Source organism: Mesoplodon densirostris, chromosome 8 (genome assembly GCF_025265405.1).
Source record: "Mesoplodon densirostris isolate mMesDen1 chromosome 8, mMesDen1 primary haplotype, whole genome shotgun sequence".
In the NCBI taxonomy this organism is placed as follows: domain Eukaryota; kingdom Metazoa; phylum Chordata; class Mammalia; order Artiodactyla; family Ziphiidae; genus Mesoplodon; species Mesoplodon densirostris.
Genome location: NC_082668.1, coordinates 35,158,704 through 35,183,743, shown reverse-complemented (window position 1 = coordinate 35,183,743; position 25,040 = coordinate 35,158,704). Strand labels below are relative to the sequence as shown.

Below are 25,040 nucleotides of genomic sequence, written 5' to 3'. Positions count from 1 at the left end.
GAAGCAAGGCACAGTTTATATTATGCCATATTTATATATTATACATAAGTATAAGTATATTATACTTAAGTATACATGCTTATATGTAAATAAGTATACATACATATAAATATTAAATATTATATTATTTTATATTTATATTATGTAATATTATATAACATATAAGTTTATATTATATATAAGTATACTATATAAATATATATAATTCATTTCCTCAAATTAAGCTATAGTTTCATGCAATCAAAATCAAAGTCCCAACAAGTCTTCCTACGGAAACTGATGAGCTTTTCCAAGACAATCTCAAAGAAGAAAAACAGGATGACATACTTAAAAATTAAAGAAATAAAGATATTATTTCTTAATCTCTAATGGCATTAGCACAAGGATAGACAAATGCACCAAAGAAACTGATTAGAGAGTCTGGAAACAGACCCACGCATTTATGGACACTTCACTTATGACAAGGATGGAACCACAGAATAGTGGGTCAAAAACACTCTCAACTGGGTTAAACAGAAATCTCCACACAAAAGAAAGAAGGAAGAAAGGAAGGAAAGGAAGGAAGGAAAGAAAGAAAGAAAGAGAAAGAAAGAAAGAAAAAAAGAGGGAGGGAGGGAAGGAGGAAGAGAGAGAGGAAGAGAAGAAAAAAGAAAAGAACAAAAGGAAAAAAGAGAGGAAAAAAGACCTGACTTGTACCTCACAGTACACACACACAAAATCAGTCACAGGTGAATTTGTAGATCTCAATGTGAAAGGAAAAACAATTAGAAGATAATACAGGAGAATATTTCCATGATGTTGGGGTAGATTTCTAAAACAGAACACAAAGAGCAATAAACACAAAGAAAGTTTGATACATTAAACTACATAAAATTTAATAACTTCTACTTATCAAAAAGACACCATTAAGAAAGTGAAAACAGGGCTTCCCTGGTGGCGCAGTGGTTGAGAATCTGCCTGCCAATGCAGAGGACACGGGTTCAAGCCCTGGTCTGGGAAGATCCCACATGCCGTGGAGCAACTAGGCCCGTGTGCCACAACTACTGAGCCTGCGCATCTGGAGCCTGTGCTCCGCCACAAGAGAGGCCGCAATAAAGAGTGGTCCCCGCTCGCTGCAACTAGAGAAAGCCCTTGCACAGAAACGAAGACCCAACACAGCCAAAAATAAATTAATTAATTAATAAAGTTAAAATCCCACAAGCCGCATGGTGTGGCCAAAAAAAAAAAAAAGAAAGTGAAAACATAAGCCACTGACTGATTTTTGCAACACATTTAGTATAATTGACAAAGGGCCTATAACTAGAATGTATACACAAATTTATACAAACTAATAAGAAAAAGGCAGACAATACAACAGAATAATGGGGAACATACTTGAACAGGCACTTCATAGAAGAGTTATAAGATCGCTAATAATCATTTGGAAGGGAACACACCCTCATTAGTCATCAGGGAAATGAAAGCTAATACCACAAAGAGATACCACTACACATCCCTGATATGGCTAACCATAAAGAGACTGACACTATCAAGTGGAAGGATTTGGAGTATCTAGAACTCTAATACACTGCCAGTGGGACTGTAAGTTGTTATATTCTCTTTGAAAAACTCTTTGGTATTTTGTACTGAAAGTTGAACGTATACATACTAATGACCCAGAAATTCCATTCCTAGATATATTCCCAACAGAATGTAGGCATATGTATAACATGTACAAGAATGTTTAAAACTATTATTCACCATAGCCAAAAAATAGAAACAACCCAAATATCCATTAACAATAGAATGGCTCAGCTCCCAGCCCTCTACCCACCCCGGCGGGTGAGCAGACAAGCCTCTCGGGCTGGTTGGCCTATGGTCTGCAATCCAAGAAGGGATTTGAGGTCCTGAGGACCAGCTACCCCTCAGGGTAGTGTTTTTCCTTATGGCAAAGTTTTAAAAATAGAGGGAGAAGATCTTCAATTAAGATAGAACTCAGGGCTTCCCTGGTGGCGCAGTGGTTGAGAGTCCGCCTGCCGATGCAGGGGACACGGGTTCGTGCCCCGATCCCGGAAGATCCCACATGCCGCGGAGCGGCTGGGCCCGCGAGCCATGGCCGCGGAGCCTGTGTGTCCGGAGCCTGTGCTCCGCAACGGGAGAGGCCACAGCAGTGAGAGGCCCGCGTACAGAAAAAAAAAAAAAAAAAGATAGAACTCAAAAGATACCTACATTCTAGATTAAGAGTCATATGCCTTTGGCGCCTCAGCCTGGTGCAATGTCACGCTGGTCTCTGCCGCCACAGGCTCGCCCTGCATTCCGTACCCCTCCCTCCCCCTGGCCTGAGTGAGCCAGAGCCCCTGCATCAGCTGCTCCTTTAACCCTGTCCTGTCTGGGCGAAGAACAGACACCCTCAGGCGACCTACACACAGAGGCGAGGCCAAATCCAAAGCTGAACCCCGGGAGCTGTGCGAACAAAGAGAAAGGGAAATTTCTCCCAGCAGCCTCGGGAGCAGTGGATTAAATCTCCACAATCAACGTGATGTACCCTTCATCTGTGGAATACCTGAATAGACAAGGAATCATCCCAAATTGAGGAGGTGGACTTTGGGAGCAATGATATATATATATTTTTCCCTTTTTCTCTTTTTATGAGTGTGTATGTGTATGATTCTGAGTGTGATTTTGTCTGTATAGTTTTGCTTTTACCATCTGTCTTAGGGTTCTGTCTGTCTTTTTTTTTTAATTACTTCTTAAAAATTTTTTCTTAATAATTGTTTTTATTTTAATAACTTTATTTTATTTTACTTTATATTCTTCTTTCTTTCTCCCTGTCTCTCTCCCTCCCTCCCTCCCTCTCTCTCTCTCTCTCTTTTTTTCTTTCTTTCTTTTCTCCCTTTTATTCTGAGCCGTGTGGATGACAGGCTCTTGGTGCTCCAGCCAGGCGTCAGGGCTGTGCCTCTGAGGTGGGAGAGGCAAGTTTAGGACACTGGTCCACAAGAGACCTCCCAGCTCCACGTTATATCAAATGGCGAAAATCTCACAGAGATCTCATCTCAACGCCAAGACCCAGCTGCACTCAATGACCAGCAAGCTACAGTGCTGGACACCCTATGCCAAACAATTAGCAAGACAAGAACACAACACCGCCCATTAGCAGGCAGGCTGCCTAAAATCATAATAAGGCCACAGACACCCCAAAACACACCACCAGACGTGGACCTGCCCACCAGAAAGACAAGATCTGGCCTCATCCACCAGAACACAGGAACTAGTCCCTTCCACCAGGAAGCCTACACAACCCACTGAACCAACCTTAGCTACTGGGGACAGACACCAAAAACAATGGGAACTACGAACCTGCAGCCTGGGAAAAGGAGACCCCAAACACAGTAAGTTAAGCAAAATGAGAAGACAGAGAAACACACAGCAGATGAAAGAGCAAGGCAAAAACCCACCAGACCTAAAAAATGAAGAGTATATAGGCAGTCTACTTGAAAAAGAATTCAGAATAATGATAGCAAAGATGATCCAAAATCTTGGAAACAAAATGGAGAAAATACAAGAAATGTTTAACAAGGACCTAGAAGAATTAAAGAGCAACAGTGATGAACAACACAATAAATAAAATCAAAAATTCTCTAGAAGGGATCAATAGCAGAATAACTGAGGCAGAAGAACGGATAAGTGACCTGGAAGATAAAATAGTGGAAATAACTACTGCAGAGCAGAATAAAGAAAAAAAGTATGAAAAGAATTGAAGACAGTCTCAGAGACCTCTGGGACAACATTAAACACACTAACACTCGAATTATAGGGGTCTCAGAAGAAGAAGAGAAAAAGAAAGGGACTGAGAAAATATTTGAAGAGATTATAGTGGAAAACTTCCCTAATATGGGAAAGGAAATAGTTAATCAAGTCCAGGAAGCACAGAGAGTGCCATACAGAATAAATCCAAGGAGAAACACACCAAGACACATATTAATCAAACTATCAAAAATTAAATACAAAGAAAAAATATTAAAAGCAGCAAGGGAAAAACAACAAATAACACACAACGGAATCCCCATAAGGTTAACAGCTGATCTTTCAGCAGAAACTCTGCAAGCCAGAAGGGAGTGGCCGGACATATTTAAAGTGATGAAGGAGAAAAACCTACAACCAAGATTACTCTACCTGGCAAGGATCTCATTCAGATTTGATGGAGAAATTAGAACCTTTACAGACAAGCAAAAGCTAAGAGAATTCAGTGCCACCAAACCAGCTTTACAACAAATGCTAAAGGAACTTCTCTAGGCAGGAAACACAAGAGAAGGAAAAGCCCTACAGTAACAAACCCAAAATAATTAAGAAAATGATAATAAGAACATACATATCAATAATTACCTTAAATGTAAGTGGATTAAATGCTGCAAGCAAAAGATATACACTGGCTGAATGGATACAAAAACAAGATCTGTATATATGCTGTTGAGAGTGTCTTTTACCCACTTCAGACCTAGGGAAACATACGTACTGAAAGTGAGGAGATGGAAAAATATATTCCATGCAAATGGAAATCAAAAGAAAGCTGGAGTAGCAATTCTCATATCAGACAAAATAGACTTTAAAACAAAACTATTACAAGAGACAAAGAAGGACACTGCATAATGATGAAGGGATCAATCCAAAAAAAAGATATAACAATTGTAAATATTTATGTACCCAACATAGGAGCACCTCAATACATAAGGCAAATACTAACAGCCATAAAAGGGGAAATCAACAGTAACACAATCATAGTAGGGAACTTTAACACCCCACTTTCACCAATGGACAGATCATCCAAAATGAAAATAAGTAAGGAAACACAAACTTTAAAAGATACATTAAACAAGATGTACTTAATTGATATTTAGAGGACATTCCACCCAAAAACAACAGAATACAATTGCTTCTCAAGTGCTCATGGAACATTCTCCAGGATAGATCATATCTTGGGTCACAAATCAAGCCTTGGTAAATTTAAGAAAATTGAAATTGTACCAAGTATCTTTTACGACCACAATGCTATGAGACTAGATATCAATTACAGGAAAAAATCTGTAAAAAATAAAAACACATGAAGGCTAAACAATACATTACTTAATAACCAAGAGATCACTGAAGAAATCAAAAAGGAAATTTAAAAATACCTAGAAACAAATGACAATGGAGACACAATAAGGCACAAACTATGGGATGCAGCAAAAGCAGTTCTAAGAGGGAAGTTTATAGCAATACAATCCTACCTTAAGAAACAGGAAACATCTCAAATAAACAAACCTAACCTTACACTTAATGCAATTAGAGAAAGAAGAACAAAAAAGCCCCAAAGTTAGTAGAAGGAAAGAAATCATAAAGATCAGATCAGAAATAAATGAAAAAGAAATGAAGGAAATGATAGCAAAGATCAATAAAACTAAAAGCTAGTTCTTTGAGAAGATAAACAAAATTGCTAAAACATTAACCAGACTCATCAAGAAAAAAAGGGAGAAGATTCAAATCATTAGAATTAGAAATGAAAAAGGAAAAGTAACAACTCACACTGCAGAAATACAAAGGATCATGAGAGAGTACTACAAGGAATTATATGTGAATAAAATGGACAACCTGGAGGAAATGGACAAATTCTTAGAAATGCACAACCTTCTGAGACTGAACCAGGAAGAAGCAGAAAATATGAACAGACCAATCACAAGTAATGATATTGAAACAGTGATTAAAAATCTTCCAATAAACAAAAGTCCAGGACCAGATGGCTTCACAGATGAATTCTGTCAAACATGTAGAGAAGAGCTAACATCCATCCTTCTCAAACTCTTCCAAAAAATTGCAGGGGAAGGAACACTCCCAAACTCATTCTATGAGGCCACAATCACCCTGATACCAAAACCAGACAAAGATACTACAAAAAAAGAAAATTACAGACCAGTATCACTGATTACTATAGATGCAAAAATCATCAACAAAATACTAGCAAACAATCCAACAACACATTAAAAGGATCATACACCATGATCAAGTGGGATTTATCCCAGGGATGCAAGGATTCTTCAATATACACAAATCAATCAATGTGATACACCATATTAACAAACTGAAGAAGAAAAACCATATTATCATCTCAATAGATGCAGAAAAAGCTTTGGACAAAATTCAACACCCATTTATGATAAAAACTCTCCAGAAAGTGGGTATAGAGGGAACCTACCTCAACATAATAGAGGCCATATACGACAAACCCACAGCAAACATCATTCTCAATGGTGAAAAACTGAAAGCATTTCCTCTAAGATCAGGATCAAGACAAGGATGTCCCCTCTCACCACTATTATTCAACATAGTTTTGGAAGTCCTAACCATGGCAATCAGAGAAGAAAAAGAAATAAAAGGAATACAAATTGGAAAAGAAGAAGTAAAACTGTCACTGTTTGCAGATGACATGATACTATACATAGAGAATCCCAAAGATGCCACCAGAAAATGACTAGAGCTAATCAATGAACTTGGTAAAGTTGCAGGATACAAAATTAATGCACAGAAATCTCTTGCATCCCTAGACACTAATGATGCAAAATCTGAAAGAGAAATTAAGGAAACACTCCCATTTACCATTGCAACAAAAAGAATAAAATACCTAGGAATAAACCTACCTAGGGAGAGAAAAGACCTGTATGCAGAAAACTATAAGACACCAATGAAAGAAATTAAAGATGATACTGACAGATGGAGAGATATACCATGTTCTTGGATTGGAAGAATCAATATTGTGAAAATGACTATACTACTCAAAGCAATCTACAGATTCAATGCAATCACTATCAAATTACCAATGGCAGTTTTATGGAACTAGAACAAAAAATCTTAAAATTTGTATGGAGACACAAAAGACCCCAAATAGCCAAAGCACTCGAGAAAGAAAAATGGAGCTGGAGGAATCAGACTCCCTGAGTTCAGACTATACTATAAAGCTACAGTCATCAAGATAATATGGTACTGGCACAAAAACAGAAACATAGATCAGTGGAACAAGATAGAATGCCCAGAGATAAACCCACGCACCTATGGTCAACTAATCTATGACAAAGGAGGCAAGGATATACAATGGATAAAAGACAGCCTCTTCAATAAGTGGTGCTGGGAAAACTGGACAGCTACATGTAAAAGAATGAAATTAGAACTCTCCCTAACATCATACACAAAAATAAACTCAAAGTGGATCTGAGACCTAAATGTAAGACCAGACACTATAAAACTCTTAGAGGAAAACATAGGAAGAACACTCCTTGACATAAATCATAGTAAGATCTTTTTTGATCCACCTCCTAGAGTCATGGAAATAAAAAGAAAAATAAACAAATGGGACCTAATGAAACTTAAAAGCTTTTGCACAGCAAAGGAAACTACAAAGAAGATGAAAAGACGACCCTCAGTATGGGAGAAAATATTTGCAAATGAATCAACAGACAGAGGATTAATCTCCAAAATATATACACAGCTCATGCAGCTCAATATTAAAAAAACAAACTACCCAATCCAAAAATGGGCAGAAGACCTAAATAGACATTTCTCCAAAGAAGACATACAAATGGCCAAGAAGCACATGAAAAGCTGCTCAACATCACTAATTATTAGAGACATGTAAATCAAAACTACAGTGAGGTATCACCTCACACCAGTTAGAATGGGCATCATCAGAAAATCTAGAAACAACCAATGCTGGAGAGGGTGTGGAGAAAAGGGAACCCTCTTGCACTGTTGGTGGGAATGTAAATTGATACAGCCACAGATACAGCTTACAGTTTTGTAAGGTTCCTTACAAAACTAAAAATAGAATTACCATATGATCCAGCAATCCCACTACTGGGCATATACCCAGGGAAAACCATAATTCAAAAAGACACATGCACCCCAATGTTCATCGCAGCACTATTTACAATAGCCAGGTCATGGAAGCAACCTAAATGCCCATCGACAGACAAATGGATAAAGAAGATGTGGTATACATATACAATGGAATATTACTCGGCCATAAAAAGGAGTGAAATTGGGTCATTTGTTGAGACGTGGATGGATCTAGAGACTGACATACAGTGAAGTAAGTCAGAAAGAGAAAAACAAATATCGTATATTAATGCATGTATGTGGAACCTAGAAAAATGGTACAGATGAACCAGTTTGCAGGGCAGAAGTTGAGACACAGATGTAGAGAACAAACGTATGGACACCAAGGGGGAGAAGCCACGGGGGGGTGGGGATGATGGTGTGATGAATTGGGCGATTGGGATTGACATGTATACACTGATGTGTATAAAATTGATGACTAATAAGAACCTGCTGTATAAAAAAATAAATAAAATTCAAAAAAAAAAAACTAAACTAGGGGCTTCCCTGGTGGCACAGTGGTTGAGAGTCTGCTTGCTGATGCGGGGGACATGGGTTCGTGCCCCGGTCTGGGAAGATCCCACATGCCGCAGAGTGGCTAGGCCAGTGAGCCATGGCCACTGAGCCTGCTCATCCGGAGCCTGTGCTCCGCAACGGGAGAGGCCACAACAGTGAGAGGCCCACGTACCGCAAAAAAAAAAAAAAAAAAAAAAAAATCACCACAAACTTGGTAGCTTAAACAACAAAAATTTATTCTTTCACAGTTGTGAGGGCCAGAAGTCTAATATCAGTCCCCCTGGGCCAAAATCAGAAGTCAGCAGGGCAATAATTCCTCTAGAGGCTCTAAGGAAAAATCCATTCTTGCCTCTTCCAGCTTTTGGTAACTGGCCAGCGCTCCTTGGCTTGTGGTCACATCACTCCAATCTCTACCTTTGTGATCACATTGCCTTCTCTTCTGAGTGTGTCCAAATCTCCCTCTACCTCTCTCTTATAAGGACATTTGTGATTACATGTAGGGCCCATCAGATAATCCAAGATAATCTCCCCATCACAAAATCCTAAACTTCACTGCATCTGCAAAGTTTATTGCCATATAAGATAACTACTGACAGCTATAAACAGTTTTATGCTAACAAATTAAACAATTTAGATTAAATGGAAAAATTCTTACGCATATTACCAAAACTGAATCAAGAAGAAAGACCTATAACAACTAAAGAAATTTAGTCAGTAATTAAAGCTCTTCCTACCAAGCAAAACAAAACAAAAACAAAAAAAACTTAGGTCCAGATTGTTTCACTGGTGAATTCTATTGAATACTTAAGAAATAATAACAATCCTTCACAAACTCAGGGAAAAAAAAATAAAAAGATGAGGAAAGAACATTTCCCAAGTTATTCTATGATGTCAGTTTTACATTAATACCAAAGCCAGACAGACATCACAAGATGAGAAAACAACAAATCATTACCCCTTATGAATACAGAGGCAAAAATCCACCACAAAATATTAGTAAACTAAAACCCAACAACATATTAAAAAGGTCCATATACTATGACAAAGTGGGATTTTTCCATCTGAAAATCAATGTAATAAAATTAATGTAATAAGCCACATTAATAAATGTGTCCAGAAAAAGACAAAAATCACATGATCATTTCACTAGATGCAGAAAATGTATTTGACAAAATCCAAAATGTATTTTTAATAACAAACTCTGAACAGACTAGGAATAGATGGGAAATTCTTCAACATCATACTCAATGGTGAAAGGCTGAATATTTTCCCTTTAAGATCAGTAAGGCAAGAGTGTTCACTCTCACTACTTTTAATCAACATTGTACTAAAGGTTCTATCCAGTGCAGTCAGATAAGAAAAAGAAATAAAAAGTATCCAGATTTGAAAGAAAGAAGTAAAACTGTCTTCATTTGCAGGTGACAAATTCTGTATATAGAAATTCCTAAGAAATCCACTATAAAAAAAGAAGAAGAAGAAAGAAACTACTAGAACTAATAAACGAGTTCAGCAAGGTCTCAGGATACAAGGACAAAATATAAAAATCAATTGCATTTCCATATAATAGCAATGAACAACCTGGGAATGAAATTAAGAAAACAATTACATTAGAAGTAGCAGCAAAATAATAAAATACTTAGAAGTAAATTTAAAAGAAGAAATGTGATTAGTACACTGAAAACTACAAAACATTCCTGAGTGAAATTAAAGATCTAAATGAATGGAAATACAGAAATACAGCTACACATGGAACAACTCCTACAGAACACCTACTGAATGCTGGCAGAAGACCTCAGACCTCCCAAAAGGCAAGGAACTCCCCACGTACCTGGGTAGGGCAAAGCGCAGAGATTCCCGCACAGAGGATCGGTGCCGACCGGCACTCACAAGCCCGAGAGGCTTGTCTGCTCGCCCGCCAGGGTGGGCGGTGCTGGAAGCTGAGGCTGGGGCTTTGGTCAGAGCGCAGGGAGAGCACAGGGGCTGGCGGCGAGAAATCAGCCTGAAGGGGGCTAATGCGCCACAGCTAGCCGGGAGGGAGTCCGGGAAAACTCTGGAGGCAAGAGACTTTTTCTTCCCTCTTGGTTTCCTGGTACGCGAGGAGAGGGGATTAAGAGCGCTGCTTAAAGGAGCTCAACAGACGGGCGCGAGCCGCGGCTGAAAGCGCGGAGCCCAGAGATGGGCATGGGACGCTAGGGCTGCTGCTGCCGCCGCCAAGAGGCCTGTGTGCGAGCGCAGGTCACTGTCCGCACCGCCCTTCTGGGAGCCTGTGCAGCCCGTCACTGCCGGGGTCCCGGGATCCAGGGACGGCTTCCCTGGGAGAACGCACGGCGCGCCTCAGGCTGGTGCAACGTCACGCCGGCCTCTGCCGCTGCAGGCTCGCCCCGCACTCCGTGCCCCTCCCTCCCCCCCGGCCTGAGTGAGCCAGAGTCCCCAAAGTGGCTGCTCCTTTAACCCTGTCCTGTCTGAGCGAAGAACAGACGCCCGCCGACGACCTACACGCAGAGGCGGGGCCAAATCCAAAGCTGAGACCCGGGAGCTGTGAGAAAAAAGAAGAGAAAGGGAAATCTCTCCCAGCAGCCTCAGAAGCAGCGGATTAAAGCTCCACAATCAACTTGATGTACCCTGCATCTGTGGAATACATGAATAGACAACAAATCATCCCAAATTGAGGAGCCAGGAGTCAGTGCTGTGCCTCTGAGGTGGGAGAGCCAACTTCAGGACACTGGTCCACAAGAGACCTCCCAGCTCCACATAATATCAAACAGCGAAAATCTTCCAGAGATCTCCATCTCAACACCAGCACCCAGCTTCACTCAACGACCAGCAAGCTACAGTGCTGGACACCCTATGCAAAACAATTAGCAAGACAAGAACACAACGCCACCCATTAGCAGGCAGGCTGCCTAAAATCATAAAAAGTCCGCAGACACCCCAAAACACACCACCAGACGTGGACCTGCCCACCAGAAAGACAAGATCCAGCTCCATCCACCAGAACATAGGCACTAGTCCCCTCCACCAGGAAGCCTACACAACCCACTAAACCAACCTTAGCCACTGGGGACAGACACCAGAAACAACAGGAACTACGAACCTGCAGCCTGCAAAAAGGAGACCCCAAACACAGAAACATAAGCAAAATGAGAAGACAGAAAAACACACAGCAGGAGAAGGAGCAAGATAAAAACCCACCAGACCTAACAAATGAAGAGGTAATAGGCAGTCTACCTGAAAAAGAATTCAGAATAATGATAGTAAAGATGATCCAAGATTCTATTTCCAAGATCCATAATCTTGAAAATGGAATAGACAAAATGCAAGAAACAGTTAACAAGGACCTAGAAGAACTAAAGATGAATCAAGCATCGATTAAAAACACAATAAATGAAATGAAAAATACTCTAGATGGGATCAATAGCAGAATAACTGAGGCAGAAGAACGGATAAGTGAGGTGGAAGATAAAATAGTGGAAATAACTGATGCAGAGCAAAATAAACAAAAAAGAATGAAAAGAACAGAGGACAGTCTCAGAGACCTCTGGGACAACATTAAACGCACCAACGTTCGAATTATAGGGGTTCCAGAAGAAGAAGACAAAAAGAAAGGGACTGAGAAAATATTTGAAGAGATTATAGTTGAAAACTTCCCTAATATGGGAAAGGAAATAGTTAATCAAGTCCAGGAGGCACAGAGAGTCCCATACAGAATAAATCCAAGGAGAAATATGCCAAGACACATATTAATCAAACTATCAAAAATTAAGCACAAAGAAAAAATATTAAAAGCAGCAAGGGAAAAACAACAAATAACACTCAAGGGAATCCCCATCAGGATAACAGCTGATCTCTCAGCAGAAACTCTACAAGCCAGAAGGGAGTGGCAGGACATAATTAAAGTGATGAAGGAGAAAAACCTGCAACCAAGATTACTCTACCCAGCAAGGATCTCATTCAGATCTGATGGAGAAATTAAAACGTTTACAGACAAGCAAAAGCTGGGAGAGTTCAGCACCACCAAACCAGCTTTACAACAAATGCTAAAGGAACTTCTCTAGGCAAGAAACACAACAGAAGGAAAAGACCTACAATAACGAACCCAAAACAATTAAGGAAATGGGAATAGGAACATACATATCAATATTTACCTTAAATGTAAATGGACTAAATGCTCCCACCAAAAGACACAGATTGGCTGAATGGATACAAAAACAAGACCCATATATATGCTGTCTACAAGAGACCCACTTCAGACCTAGAGACACATACAGACTGAAAGTAAGGGGATGGAAAAAGATATTCCATGCAAATGGAAACCAAAAGAAAGCTGGAGTAGCAATTCTCATATCAGACAAAATAGACTTTAAAATAAAGACTACTAGAAGAGACAAAGAAGGACACTACATAATGATCAAGGGATCGATCCAAGAAGAAGATATAACAATTGTAAATATTTATGCACCCAACATAGGAGCACCTCAATACATAAGGCAAATACTAACAGCCATAAAAGAAGAAATAGACAGTAACACAATCATAGTAGGGGACTTTAACACCCCACTTTCACCAATGGACAGATCATCCAAAATGAAAATAAATAAGGAAACACAAGCTTTAAATGATACATTAAACAAGATGGACTTAATTGATATTTATAGGACATTCCATCCAAAAACAACAGAATACACATTCTTCTCAAGTGCTCATGGAACATTCTCCAGGATAGATCATATCTTGGGTCACAAATCAAGCCTTGGTAAATTTAAGAAAATTGAAATTGTATCAAGTATCTTTTCTGACCACAATGCAATGAGACTAGATATCAATTACAGGAAAAGAGCGTAAAAAATACAAACACATGGAGGCTAAACAATACACTACTTAATAACGAAGTGATCACTGAAGAAATCAAAAAGGAAATTTAAAAATACCTAGAAACAAATGACAATGGAGACACAATAAGGCACAAACTATGGGATGCAGCAAAAGCAGTTCTAAGAGGGAAGTTTATAGCAATACAATCCTACCTTAAGAAACAGGAAACAGGGCTTCCCTGGTGGCGCAGTGGTTGAGAGTCCGCCTGCCGATGCAGGGGACACGGGTTCGTGCCCCGATCCCGGAGGATCCCACATGCCGCGGAGCGGCTGGGCCCGCGAGCCATGGCCGCGGAGCCTGTGTGTCCGGAGCCTGTGCTCCGCAGCGGGAGAGGCCACAGCAGTGAGAGGCCCACGTACAGCAAAAAAAAAAAAAAAAAGAAACAGGAAACATATCGAATAAACAACCTAACCTTGCACCTAAAGCAATTAGAGAAAGAAGAACAAAAACATCCCAAAGTTAGCAGAAGGAAAGAAATCATAAAAATCAGATCAGAAATAAATGAAAAAGAAATGAAGGAAACGATAGCAAAGATCAATAAAACTATGGTTCTTTGAGAAGATAAACAAAATTGATAAACCATTAGCCAGACTCATCAAGAAAAAAAGGGAGAAGACTCAAATCAATAGAATTAGAAATGAAAAAGGAGAGGTAACAACTGACACTGCAGAAATACAAAAGATCATGAGAGATTACTACAAGCAACTCTATGCCAATAAAATGGACAACCTGGAAGAAATGGACAAATTCTTAGAAATGCACAACCTGCCAAGACTGAATCAGGAAGAAATAGAAAATATGAACAGACCAATCACAAGCACTGAAATTGAAACTGTGATAAAAAATCTTCCAACAAACAAAAGCCCAGGACCAGATGGCTTCGCAGGCGAATTCTATCAAGCATTTAGAGAAGAGCTAACACCTATCCTTCTGAAACTCTTCCAAAATATAGCAGAGGGAGGAAGACTCCCAAACTCATTCTACGAGGCCACCATCACCTTGATACCAAAACCAGACAAGGATGTCACAAAGAAAGAAAACTACAGGCCAATATCACTGATGAACATAGATGCAAAAATCCTCAACAAAATACTAGCAAACAGAATCCAACAGCACATTAAAAGGATCATACACCATGATCAAGTGGGGTTTATTCCAGGAATGCAAGGATTCTTCAATATACGCAAATCACTCAACGTGATACACCATATTAACAAATTGAAGGAGAAAAACCATATGATCAGCTCAATAGATGCAGAGAAAGCTTTCGACAAAATTCAACACCCATTTATGATAAAAACCCTGCAGAAAGTAGGCATAGAGGGAACTTTCCTCAATGTAATAAAGGCCATATATGACAAACCCACAGCCAGCATCGTCCTCAATGGTGAAAAACTGAAACCATTTCCACTAAGATCAGGAACAAGACAAGGTTGCCCACTCTCACCACTCTTATTCAACATAGTTTTGGAAGTTTTAGCCACAGCAATCAGAGAAGAAAAGGAAATAAAAGGAATCCAAATCAGAAAAGAAGAAGTAAAGCTGTCACTGTTTGCAGATGAAATGATATTATACATAGAGAATCCTAAAGATGCTACCAGAAAACTACTAGAGCTAATCAATGAATTTGGTAAAGTAGCAGGATACAAAATTAATGCACAGAAATCTCTGGCATTCCTATATAGTAATGATGAAAAATCTGAAAGTGAAATCAAGGAAACACTCCCATTTACCATTGCAACAAAAAGAATAAAATATCTAGGAATAAACTAAGGAGACAAAAGACCTGTATGCAGAAAATTATAAGACACTGATGAAAGAAATTAAAGATGATACAAATAGATGGAGAGATGTACCATGTTCTTGGATTGGAAGAATCAACATTGTAAAAATGACTCTACTACCCAAAGTAATCTACAGATTCAATGCAATCCCTATCAAACTACCACTGGCATTTTTCACAGAACTAGAACAAAAAATTTCACAATTTGTATGGAAACACAAAAGACCCCAAATAGCCAAAGCAATCTTGAGAACAAAAAATGGAGCTGGAGGAATCAGGCTCCCTGACTTCAGACTATACTACAAAGCTACAGTAATCAAGACAGTGTGGTACTGGCACAAAAACAGAAAGATAGATCAATGGAACGGGATAGAAAGCCCAGAGATAAACCCACGCACATATGGTCACCTTATCTTTGATAAAGGAGGCAGGAATGTACAGTGGAGAAAGGACAGTCTCTTCAATAAGTGGTGCTGGGAAAACTGGATAGGGACATGTAAAAGTATGAGATTAGACCACTCCCTAACACCATACACAAAAATAAGCTCAAAATGGATTAAAGACCTAAATGTAAGGCCAGACACTATCAAACTCTTAGAGGAAAATATAGGCAGAACACTCTATGACATAAATCACAGCAAGATCCTTTTTGACCCACCTCCTCGAGAAATGGAAATAAAGACAAAAATAAACACATGGGACCTAATGAAACTTAAAAGCTTCTGCACAGCAAAGGAAACCATAAACAAGACCAAAAGACAACCCTCAGAATGGGAGAAAATATTTGCAAATGAAGCAACTGACAAAGGATTAATCTCCAAAATGTACAAGCAGCTCATGCAGCTCAATATCAAAAAAACAAACAACCCAATCCAAAAATGGGCAGAAGACCTAAATAGACATTTCTCAAAGAAGATATACAGGTTGCCAACAAACACATGAAAGAATGCTCAACATCATTAATCATTAGAGAAATGCAAATCAAAACTACAATGAGATATCATCTCACACCAGTCAGAATGGCCATCATCAAAAAATCTACAAACAATAAATGCTGGAGAGGGTGTGGAGAAAAGGGAACCCTCTTGCACTGTTGGTGGGAATGTAAATTGATACAGCCACTATGGAGAGCAGTATGGAGGTTCCTTAAAAAACTAAAAATAGAATTACCATATGATCCAGCAATCCCACTACTGGGCATATACCCAGGGAAAACCATAATTCAAAAAGAGCCATGTACCAAAATGCTCTTTGAAGCTCTATTTACAATAGCTAGTACATGGAAACAACCTAAGTGTCCATCAACAGATGAATGGATAAAGAAGATGTGGCACATATACACAATGGAATATTACTCAGCCATAAAAAGAAATGAAATTGAGCTATTTGTAATGAGGTGGATGCACCTAGAGTCTGTTATACAGAGTGAAGTAAGTCAGGAAGAGAAAGACAAATACTGTATGCTGACACATATATATGGAATTTAAGAAAAAAATGTCATGAAGAACATAGGGGTAAGACAGGAATAAAGACACAGACCTACTAGAGAATGGACTTGAGGATATGGGGAGGGGGAAGGGTAAGCTGTGACAAAGCGAAAGAGCGGCATGGACATATATACACTACCAAACATAAGGTAGATAGCTAGTGGGAAGCAGCCGCATAGCACAGGGAGATCAGCTCGGTGCTTTGTGACTGCCTGGAGGGGTGGGATAGGGAGGGTGGGAGGGAGACGCAAAAGGGAGGGGATATGGGAACATATGTATATGTATAACTGATTAAATTTGTTATAAAGCAAAAATAAATAAATAAAGTAGAAACAGGAAAATAAAAATAAATAAATAAATAAATAAATTTGTTTAAAAAAAGAAAACAATTACATTAGAAATAGCAGCAAAATAATAAAATACTTAGGAGTAAATTTAAAAGAAGAAATGTGACTAGTACACTGAAATCTACAAAACATTCCTGAGTGAAATTAAAGATCTAAATGAATGGAAAACATTCCATGTTCTTGGCTAGAAAGATTCAATACTGTTAAGAAATCAATTCCCAAACTGATCTACAGAGCCTACAAAATATACAAACCACTAGCTAACTTAATCAGTATATGGGGATAAAATGCAAATAAGAAATGACAAGACTTTTGAAAAATCATAAAAGACTATTTGCAGACCTGCAAATATATTTTAAAACCGAAATGAAATGTATTATTTCCTAAGGAAATACAATTTAACAAAATTGATCCTGTTAGTGGTAAACAGTTCAAACAGACCACTTTCCATAAAAGAAATAGAAGAAAGCTAGCAATGAGCTATCACCACAAAAAAGTGCCAGGCCCAGGTGGTTTCACAGGGAATCTTACCAAATTCAAAAACTAGGTATCCCATGGCACCACTAAAGAACATTTTCTTATTTTTTTATGAAGCATAGCACTGATACCTAAACACATAAAGAAAATTATAGATGAATATAACATAAATATTGATACAAAGATACTAAACAAAATAATAAAAACAGAATATCTAGCACCACAAAGAAAATAATATGCAATAACCAAGTGGGATTAATTCTAGGAATGTAAGTTGGTTCGATATTAGGAAATTTATTAATATAAAACACCACATCAACAGATGTAAGGAGAAAAATTATGAAATTATCTCCATACATGTTCAAATGGCCTCTGACAAAAGTCAACACCCTTTTCCTGTCAAAACACTCAAGAAAATAGGAATTAAGCCAGTCTTGAAGCTACTATTTCATTTGGTGGGGAAGCATTGGAGGCATTTACAAAGATCAGGAACAAGGCAAGGTTGCCTACTGTCTCCACTACTATTCAACATGTTACCGGTGGCATTAGTCAAAGCAGTTAGGTAGGAGAAATCAACTAAAGGCAAGAGAATTGGAAAAAAAGAAGTAAAACTATCTCTATTTGAAGATGATCTGATAGTATATCTAAAATCCTAGAGAATTAATAACAATACTAACTCAAATGTTTAAAAAAATTAAACAAACATGAACTTAACATACAGAAATCAACAGCCTTAATATACATAAATAATTAGAGGATATAAAGTAGAAAAAGCCCCACTTTAGGAACAATCTGAACAACAAGTGTGCAAAACCCTTAAGAGGAAAACTTTAAAACACTTCTGAAAGTCACAAAAGTAGACTTGAATAATGAAAAGACATCTCTTGTTCTTGGATAGGACAGGTCAACATCATAATGATGTCAGTTCTACCTAACATCAATTGAATGCAATCTTTATTTTTAAAAAAGCAAGCTTCTTTGTTGAGATAAACAAGTTAATAATAAAGTGTTTTTATTAAAAGTAAGAATAGGGCTTCCCTGGTGGCGCAGTGGTTGAGAGTCTGCCTGCCGATGCAGGGGACATGGGTTCGTGCCCCGGTCAGGGAAGATCGCCCATGCCGCGGAGTGACTGGGCCCATGAGCCATGGCCGCTGAGCCTGCGCGTCCGGAGCCTGTGCTCCGCAACGGGAGAGACCACAACAGTGAGAGGCCCGTGTACCGCAAAATAAATAAATAAATAAATAAAAAGTAGTATGGTCTTGGTACATGAACTGATAAATAGCAATGGAATAGAATAGGAAGTCCAGAAAAAACCAAATACATGTGGTAGCTTATGTATAAAACTTATGTATACAGGTGGCATCTCAAAACACTAGGGCAAAGATGGATTTTTAAAACAATAAATGGTGTTGAGACATCTATTTGGGAAAAGAAAAAAATTAAATCCAGACCTCATACCACACAGTCCAAATAAATCAGGGATCTAAATGTAAAAACGATATGCAAGTACTAGAAGGCAAAATAGGTAAATTCCTTCATGACCTGGGCACATGTAAATTGTTTTTAACTAAGACACAAAGTTCAGATGCAATAAAAGATTATAAACTTGACCTCATAAAATTAAGAATCTTTTGCATAGCAAAAAGTACCATAAAAGTCAAAAGACAACTGTTGAATTGTGAGAAAATATTTGTAACACATATCACAGATGCAGATCTAATATCCCCAATAAAGAACTTTTGAAAAACTGAGGGGGGAAAGAAAAATGATAGGAAAATGACTCAAATGGGCAATTCACCAAAAAAAAAAAAAAAGATTTTAAAAGGGACTTTAAACATACAAAAAGATACGTTATGGCCTCATTTCATGCTACTCTCCCTCTCATTCACTATGCTCTACGAACAGTCCAAGCTATAGAAATTTCACACTTGTTAATTGCTTCTTATGCTCTCCGCCTCCATCTCCCCACTCTTTAAATGGCTAGCTTCTTCTCATTTTCAGGTTTTCACTTAAAAGCCACCTCCTCAGAGGCCTTCTCTGATTGCCTATCCAAAGTCCTATCTGTCCCTCCACAATGATTCTCTATCATAGTCCCCTTTTATTTCCTTAGAACAACAGCCTAATCTGTAACTGTCTCTCCAATTCAAATGTTAGCTTCCAAGGGAAGGTGCTTTGCCTGTTCTGCTCATCGTTGTATCCTCAGTGTCTAGCACAAAGCTTGACACATATTTCAAAGTAAATAATGAGAGGCTGGGAAATAGCATAACAGATTTCAGGATTTGGGAGGTGAACTCTCAGAGTGAAGGCAAGGTCCAAGATGTAGAATTTCAGTAAGCTGTTGAAAGGAATTAAGGCCATTCAAAGAACTGATGTCAAGGTGACAGATAGATTACCCACATTTTCACTAGTCATCAACTACAATATCCCTCGATCTGAGCACTATCTCTAGTTAATCCTTCCAGTTCTCTCAGTAATTTACATTTGATAACCTTTTAAAAATCTCATTGAGACCTCCTTTCTCTTTCACCCAGTTCATAAACTCTTCTAGCTCCACTTGCCTTCTTCTGCAGCCAACACCCTCAGTGTATAATCCCCACATCAATGCCTAGCTTTTTCCTCTATCTGCAGTAATTCTCAAGCATGAATCTAAGCATCACTTGGGATAGTTTAAAATCTGAGCATATTCCCGGGCCCCCACTCTTCTGGATTCAGTAGGTCTAAGGTGGAGGTCCAAGAATCTAGGTTATAACAAGCAGCCCCAGAATGTTTGGATACCGGTGATCCAAAGATAAAATAAACACCGTTCTGGATGAAGAGATGCCCTTCTTCCTATCCCCAGAGAACACCTCCACCTGTACTCTAGAGCCCATACTTTTCCATCCCCTCAGAGATCTTATTTTATTGGCCTCACTCCCCACTACGTCTGTAATCTCACCTTAAATCCTGATAGCCAAAACTATTTTTTCAGCAGAACACATCTGATCCATGTCATCCCCGTGCTTAAAACCAACCAACGTTTCCTATCACCTGTAGCAGTGGTTCTCAACTTTGAATATCCTTGAAATCAAATGTGTTCTAAGCACTATCTACAAATTACTGTTTTCCAAATATACTGAGAGATGTGAGACATCTCTGAGAGATGTATTTGTTTCCAAGTTTTAAAAAACTTGTATAGAAATTACTAAACATTTTGGTACAGAAAATACTAGACATATTTATATAGCTGTTCTTATTACCCTATGATAATCCACTTTCAAGAAATCATGTGCCATACATACACACACACACACACACACACACACACGCCAAGAAGTCATAGAAAAGACGACCTTTTGCCAAATATATAAAGTTCCATCTGTGGTGTACTGATGCATAGACAGCATTTACTAAATTGAAGAGGGTCATCCATTCCATGTTCAACGATCTACATCATGTATCTTATAGTAGTTGTTATAATAATTTAAATAGCATATAGTTATCATATTACTCTAAGTTTACTGTATAATAAACATCTATGCCACGTAAACTCATTCCTCTGGATCTGTATCTGAAAAGAATTCATTTATGAGATCATTATAACTAAATCCAAGTGCACATTTCATTTCCTAAATTCTTTTTGCTGTTCTACCAAAATGTTAAAATATTCTATGGTCAAATAATTTGGGAAACCAAACTTGGGTAAACAATGTACCTTGCATATATGTGCACTACTCTTTTTTGAATGTATGTAGATACTGTTTTATCTATTAGCAAATTCCATTAACAACACTGCCACATGGTAGCTTTTTTATCATTATAGATTTTCCCAGTCAGTAGATAGTAAAGAGCCAGCTGCTTTTATTGTGGAGAGATTTCTTTTTTTTAACAACAAAAAGGTACCCTCATACTCAAAAAAATTGGAAACCACCATTCTACTGAATAAAAGTCCAAATTCCTTAAGAGGACATACAACAAACACCTCCTATGGCCTAGATTTCCAAACATACCTCTCTTAACACAAACTTTGCAATTTTTTCTTATATTATCCTAAAGCTAAACCTTAATATGCTCTCAATTTATCATAACAGTGAGTCAGGATTCTAAGTTTTTAGAATTAAGATGGTACTTTAGACATCAAGTAATTCAACTCCTTAAATTTACGGAAATGGACATCACCTTCTTGTGTACCATTTGTTTCCTGATAAATACTGTACTATTTTTTTTAATAACTTAAGACCAGTAGAGAATGTAAAATTTCCTAATAATACTCTAACAAACTTTGAAAAAGTGAGTTTCAACTTGATTCCCCTTTTCCATTTCCTCTATGCTCTGGCAGTACCACTAAATGGTAATTAAACTCAAGAGTTTCACACACTTTAAAAACAAATTTACCTAATTAAGAACAGGACGCCAATAATTCACTTTGCAGACATGATACAGTTTTGCTCCTACAGGTTTATCTGTAAGAACCTCAGGTATTGAAAACAGAGGTAACTAAGGTTTCTGGAGTTTAGCCCTTTAACCATACAAATGAATTCCCAATGATGATAATGATGATGATGACAGCAGCTAACATTTATTAACTCTTTACTTTGGACTGTATTAAGTCCTTTATATCATTACCTCCTTTAGTTTTTCAGACAACCCTCTAAGGTAGGCAGTAATTACTGTCTTCACTTAACAATTAATAAAATGGGGCTCTGACAAATTAAATAACTGTCAGGGTCCCACAAGTAAACTTTTCCTCAGGTGTTACCGCTCTCTAAAACGAGCGCATGTTTCCCTCCCTCCCATCAGCATGCATTGACCCCTTGGTCCTTCCCAACCCTCTAGGTGGTCAGGTAGGGGACAAACTCCTCCACCAGGCCCCCCACTTACATTCAGCAGCCGGTGCCCAGGACCCTCCTTGGCCTCGTCTTTAGGACGATTCAAGGTCTTGCCCTGCTCCTGGATGTTATGGGCTGCAGAAGAGAACTCCGACCCTCTAGCATGTGTGTTTTCCACGTTGGTACGGGGAATCCTCTGAAGTATCAGGTCTGTGTACAGGGAATGGACCTGCCCGTTGCAGTTATCTGCTGTGTTGGAAACCTGCTGTGTTGGAAACCTTGCCCATGTCTCGGGCGGCTCCATCCCTCCATCCGCAGCTGGGCAGGTCGGCGCACTAACCGACCAACGACCTGCTACTGCGCAGGCGCAGCCCTCTCTCCGCCTTTCCCGCGCTCTTCCTGTGCACGTAGCAACCCACCGGCCCCCCCACGTGACCCACACGTTTGCGCCGGGCTTCTGCCCCAGGCTGGCTTTGGGGGCGTGCTAGTTAAGCGAGCCTGCAGGGCCAGCGGCAAGTCCTTGCCCAGGCGGTTTAAGTCTCCCTTTGAAGGAAGTCAGAGCAAGCTTGTGGACAGCAAGGCTCCTCAGCTCGGGGATTGAACTTGGTTCGTTTCTTGCCTGCCCCTTAACCCATCATAAGCCCTCTTCTCCCTACACCTCCTTACACTATCCCCTGAGCTCCAGATGTTATATTTCCAGCAGTCTACGTGGACATCTTTACTCGACTGTCCCATAGACTCATAACACAACACGTTAATATTCATCTTCTCTCTCAGACCTCTAATATGTTCCTAACGTATTTAATGTAGCAATGTCATATCCACAAAAGCTTAAAACTTCAGACACAGTTTTGAATTCTAACCCTAAACATTTGAACCCTACTCTTTCTCTTTATGGCACCCCGTCTAGGACATCTCACACACAGATGACTGGAATGGTTTACTCATGGGTCTCCTGGCCTGCTGTCGTCCACTCTTTGCACTGTCCCCGTGTTAATACAGTTTACGTTTTAAAGCATACAAAATCACAAACTTTCAGAGTTTCTTTATTGGCCACAAAATTTTAATTCCGTAATGTGTAAAACCAGGGACTCCAAAATGCCCTTTACCACCTCAGGATCATTACTTATGGCTATTCTATATGGAATCTATTTTTCTTTTATTCAAAGGCCACCTCAGAGTTCAGCCTTACATTTTATAACCCCATACACATACCCCCAAAGCAGAATTAATTGCTGTCTCCAAGCTGCTACTTGGCGTATCCCTATTAGTGGGCTCACTCTATTAGAATTAGTTGTTAATTTCAAAAGATAGAGTTCTTTGGGGGCAGGAATCTGATCCTCACCTTTCACTCTTCAGGGTTCATGGCACAATACCCCAACGCCCTTGTTACATGTTTGCTGTCATTTTGAGTCTGTGCTGTGTCGTGTTTAATCACTGTTCAAAGAGACTTGCTGTCCACCAGCACACTCTGACTTCCTTAGGGTTCATGTGATGCAACAACAAAAATCTAACCTAACTCTAATCAAACCTCTAGCCCTAACCTCCAGTCTACAGGAAATTCAGGAGGTAGAGAAACAAACTGAATGATACTTTTACGCGTAAAAAAAATCAAACAAATAAAAATGTAGGTGGGACTATTTTTAAAAACTGGTTTGGATTCTTCATACACATACACACACAAAAAAAAAAAATCACGGGGGAATGTAGAATGGTATGGCCTCTCTGAAAAGAGTTTGGTAATTTCTTAAAAAAACTAAACATGGAACTACCATACAACAATTGCACTCCAGGGTGTTTATCCCAGAGACATGAAAACTCACATTCACTCAAAAAGCTATACACAAATGTTCATAGCAGCTTTGTTCATAATAGTCAAAAAGTGGAATCAGCTCAGATGTCCTTCGACAGGTAAGTGGTTAAACTTCAATACATACCTTGGATCACGGCTTTGCAATAAAAAGGAATGAACTATGGCCATACAACGTGGGTTAATCTCCAGGGAATGCGCTGAGCAGAAACAAGCTAATCCCAAAAGATTACATACTGTACGATTCAACTTATAACATTACTGAAATTACAAAATTTTAGAAATAGAAGACATTAGTGATTGCCAGGGCTTAGAGTTAGGGGTGCAGGGAGGGGATGTGGGAAGGAGGTTGTGTTTATAAAAGGGCAGCATGAGAGATTCTTATGGTTTTTGGACTTGTTCAGTACCTGGGCTGTGGTGCTACATAAATGAACCCTACACAATTGATAAAACTGTATAGAACTTAATATATACAGACACACACAAGTGTGTACAAGTAAAACTAGGGATATGTTAAACTAGGGATATCTGAACAAGATTGGTAGATCATGTCAGTGTCAATACGCTGGTTGTGATATTATACTATGAATTTTGTAAAATGGTATTTGGAGGCACTGGCCAAGTGTACAAAGGATTACTGTATTATTTAAGTTTGCATGAATCTACACTTATCTCAGTAAATTTTTCAATTAAAAAATATCACGGGGGAGAAAAGATGAGACCATTTTAAATTTAGATAACAAACTGAAATGTGTAAACCTTGACTAGATCTTAAGAGACAACTGGGAAAATTTGAGAATGGACTGAAATTATTGTTTTTCCAAATGTTTTAATGATATTGTGCTATGCAGAAAAATGTTCTTTTTGGAGGATGCATGCTTAAATATTTGGGTGAAGAGACATGATGTTAGCAACTTACTTTCAAAAGATTTAGCAAGCAAAAAGGACGTATAAAGAAAGAAAGCAAATGAGGCAAAAAGTTAACAATAATCTAAGTTGATATAGATTACAGTTGCTATTACATTAGTCTTTCAACAATTTTACATTTGATAGTTTCCAAAT

At 38.7% G+C, this 25,040-nt stretch overlaps 1 protein-coding gene across 1 annotated transcript in view; it reads right to left on the bottom strand.

Moving 5' to 3' along the window:
- The window catches only part of C2CD6 (C2 calcium dependent domain containing 6), a 149,131-nt gene extending 126,659 nt beyond the window's left edge, over window positions 1-22,472 (bottom strand). Inside the window, 1 exon segment of the mRNA XM_060105939.1 lies at window positions 22,221-22,472. Coding sequence (XP_059961922.1) covers window positions 22,221-22,472 — 252 coding nt within the window.
- Window positions 22,473-25,040: the final 2,568 nt, after the last annotated feature.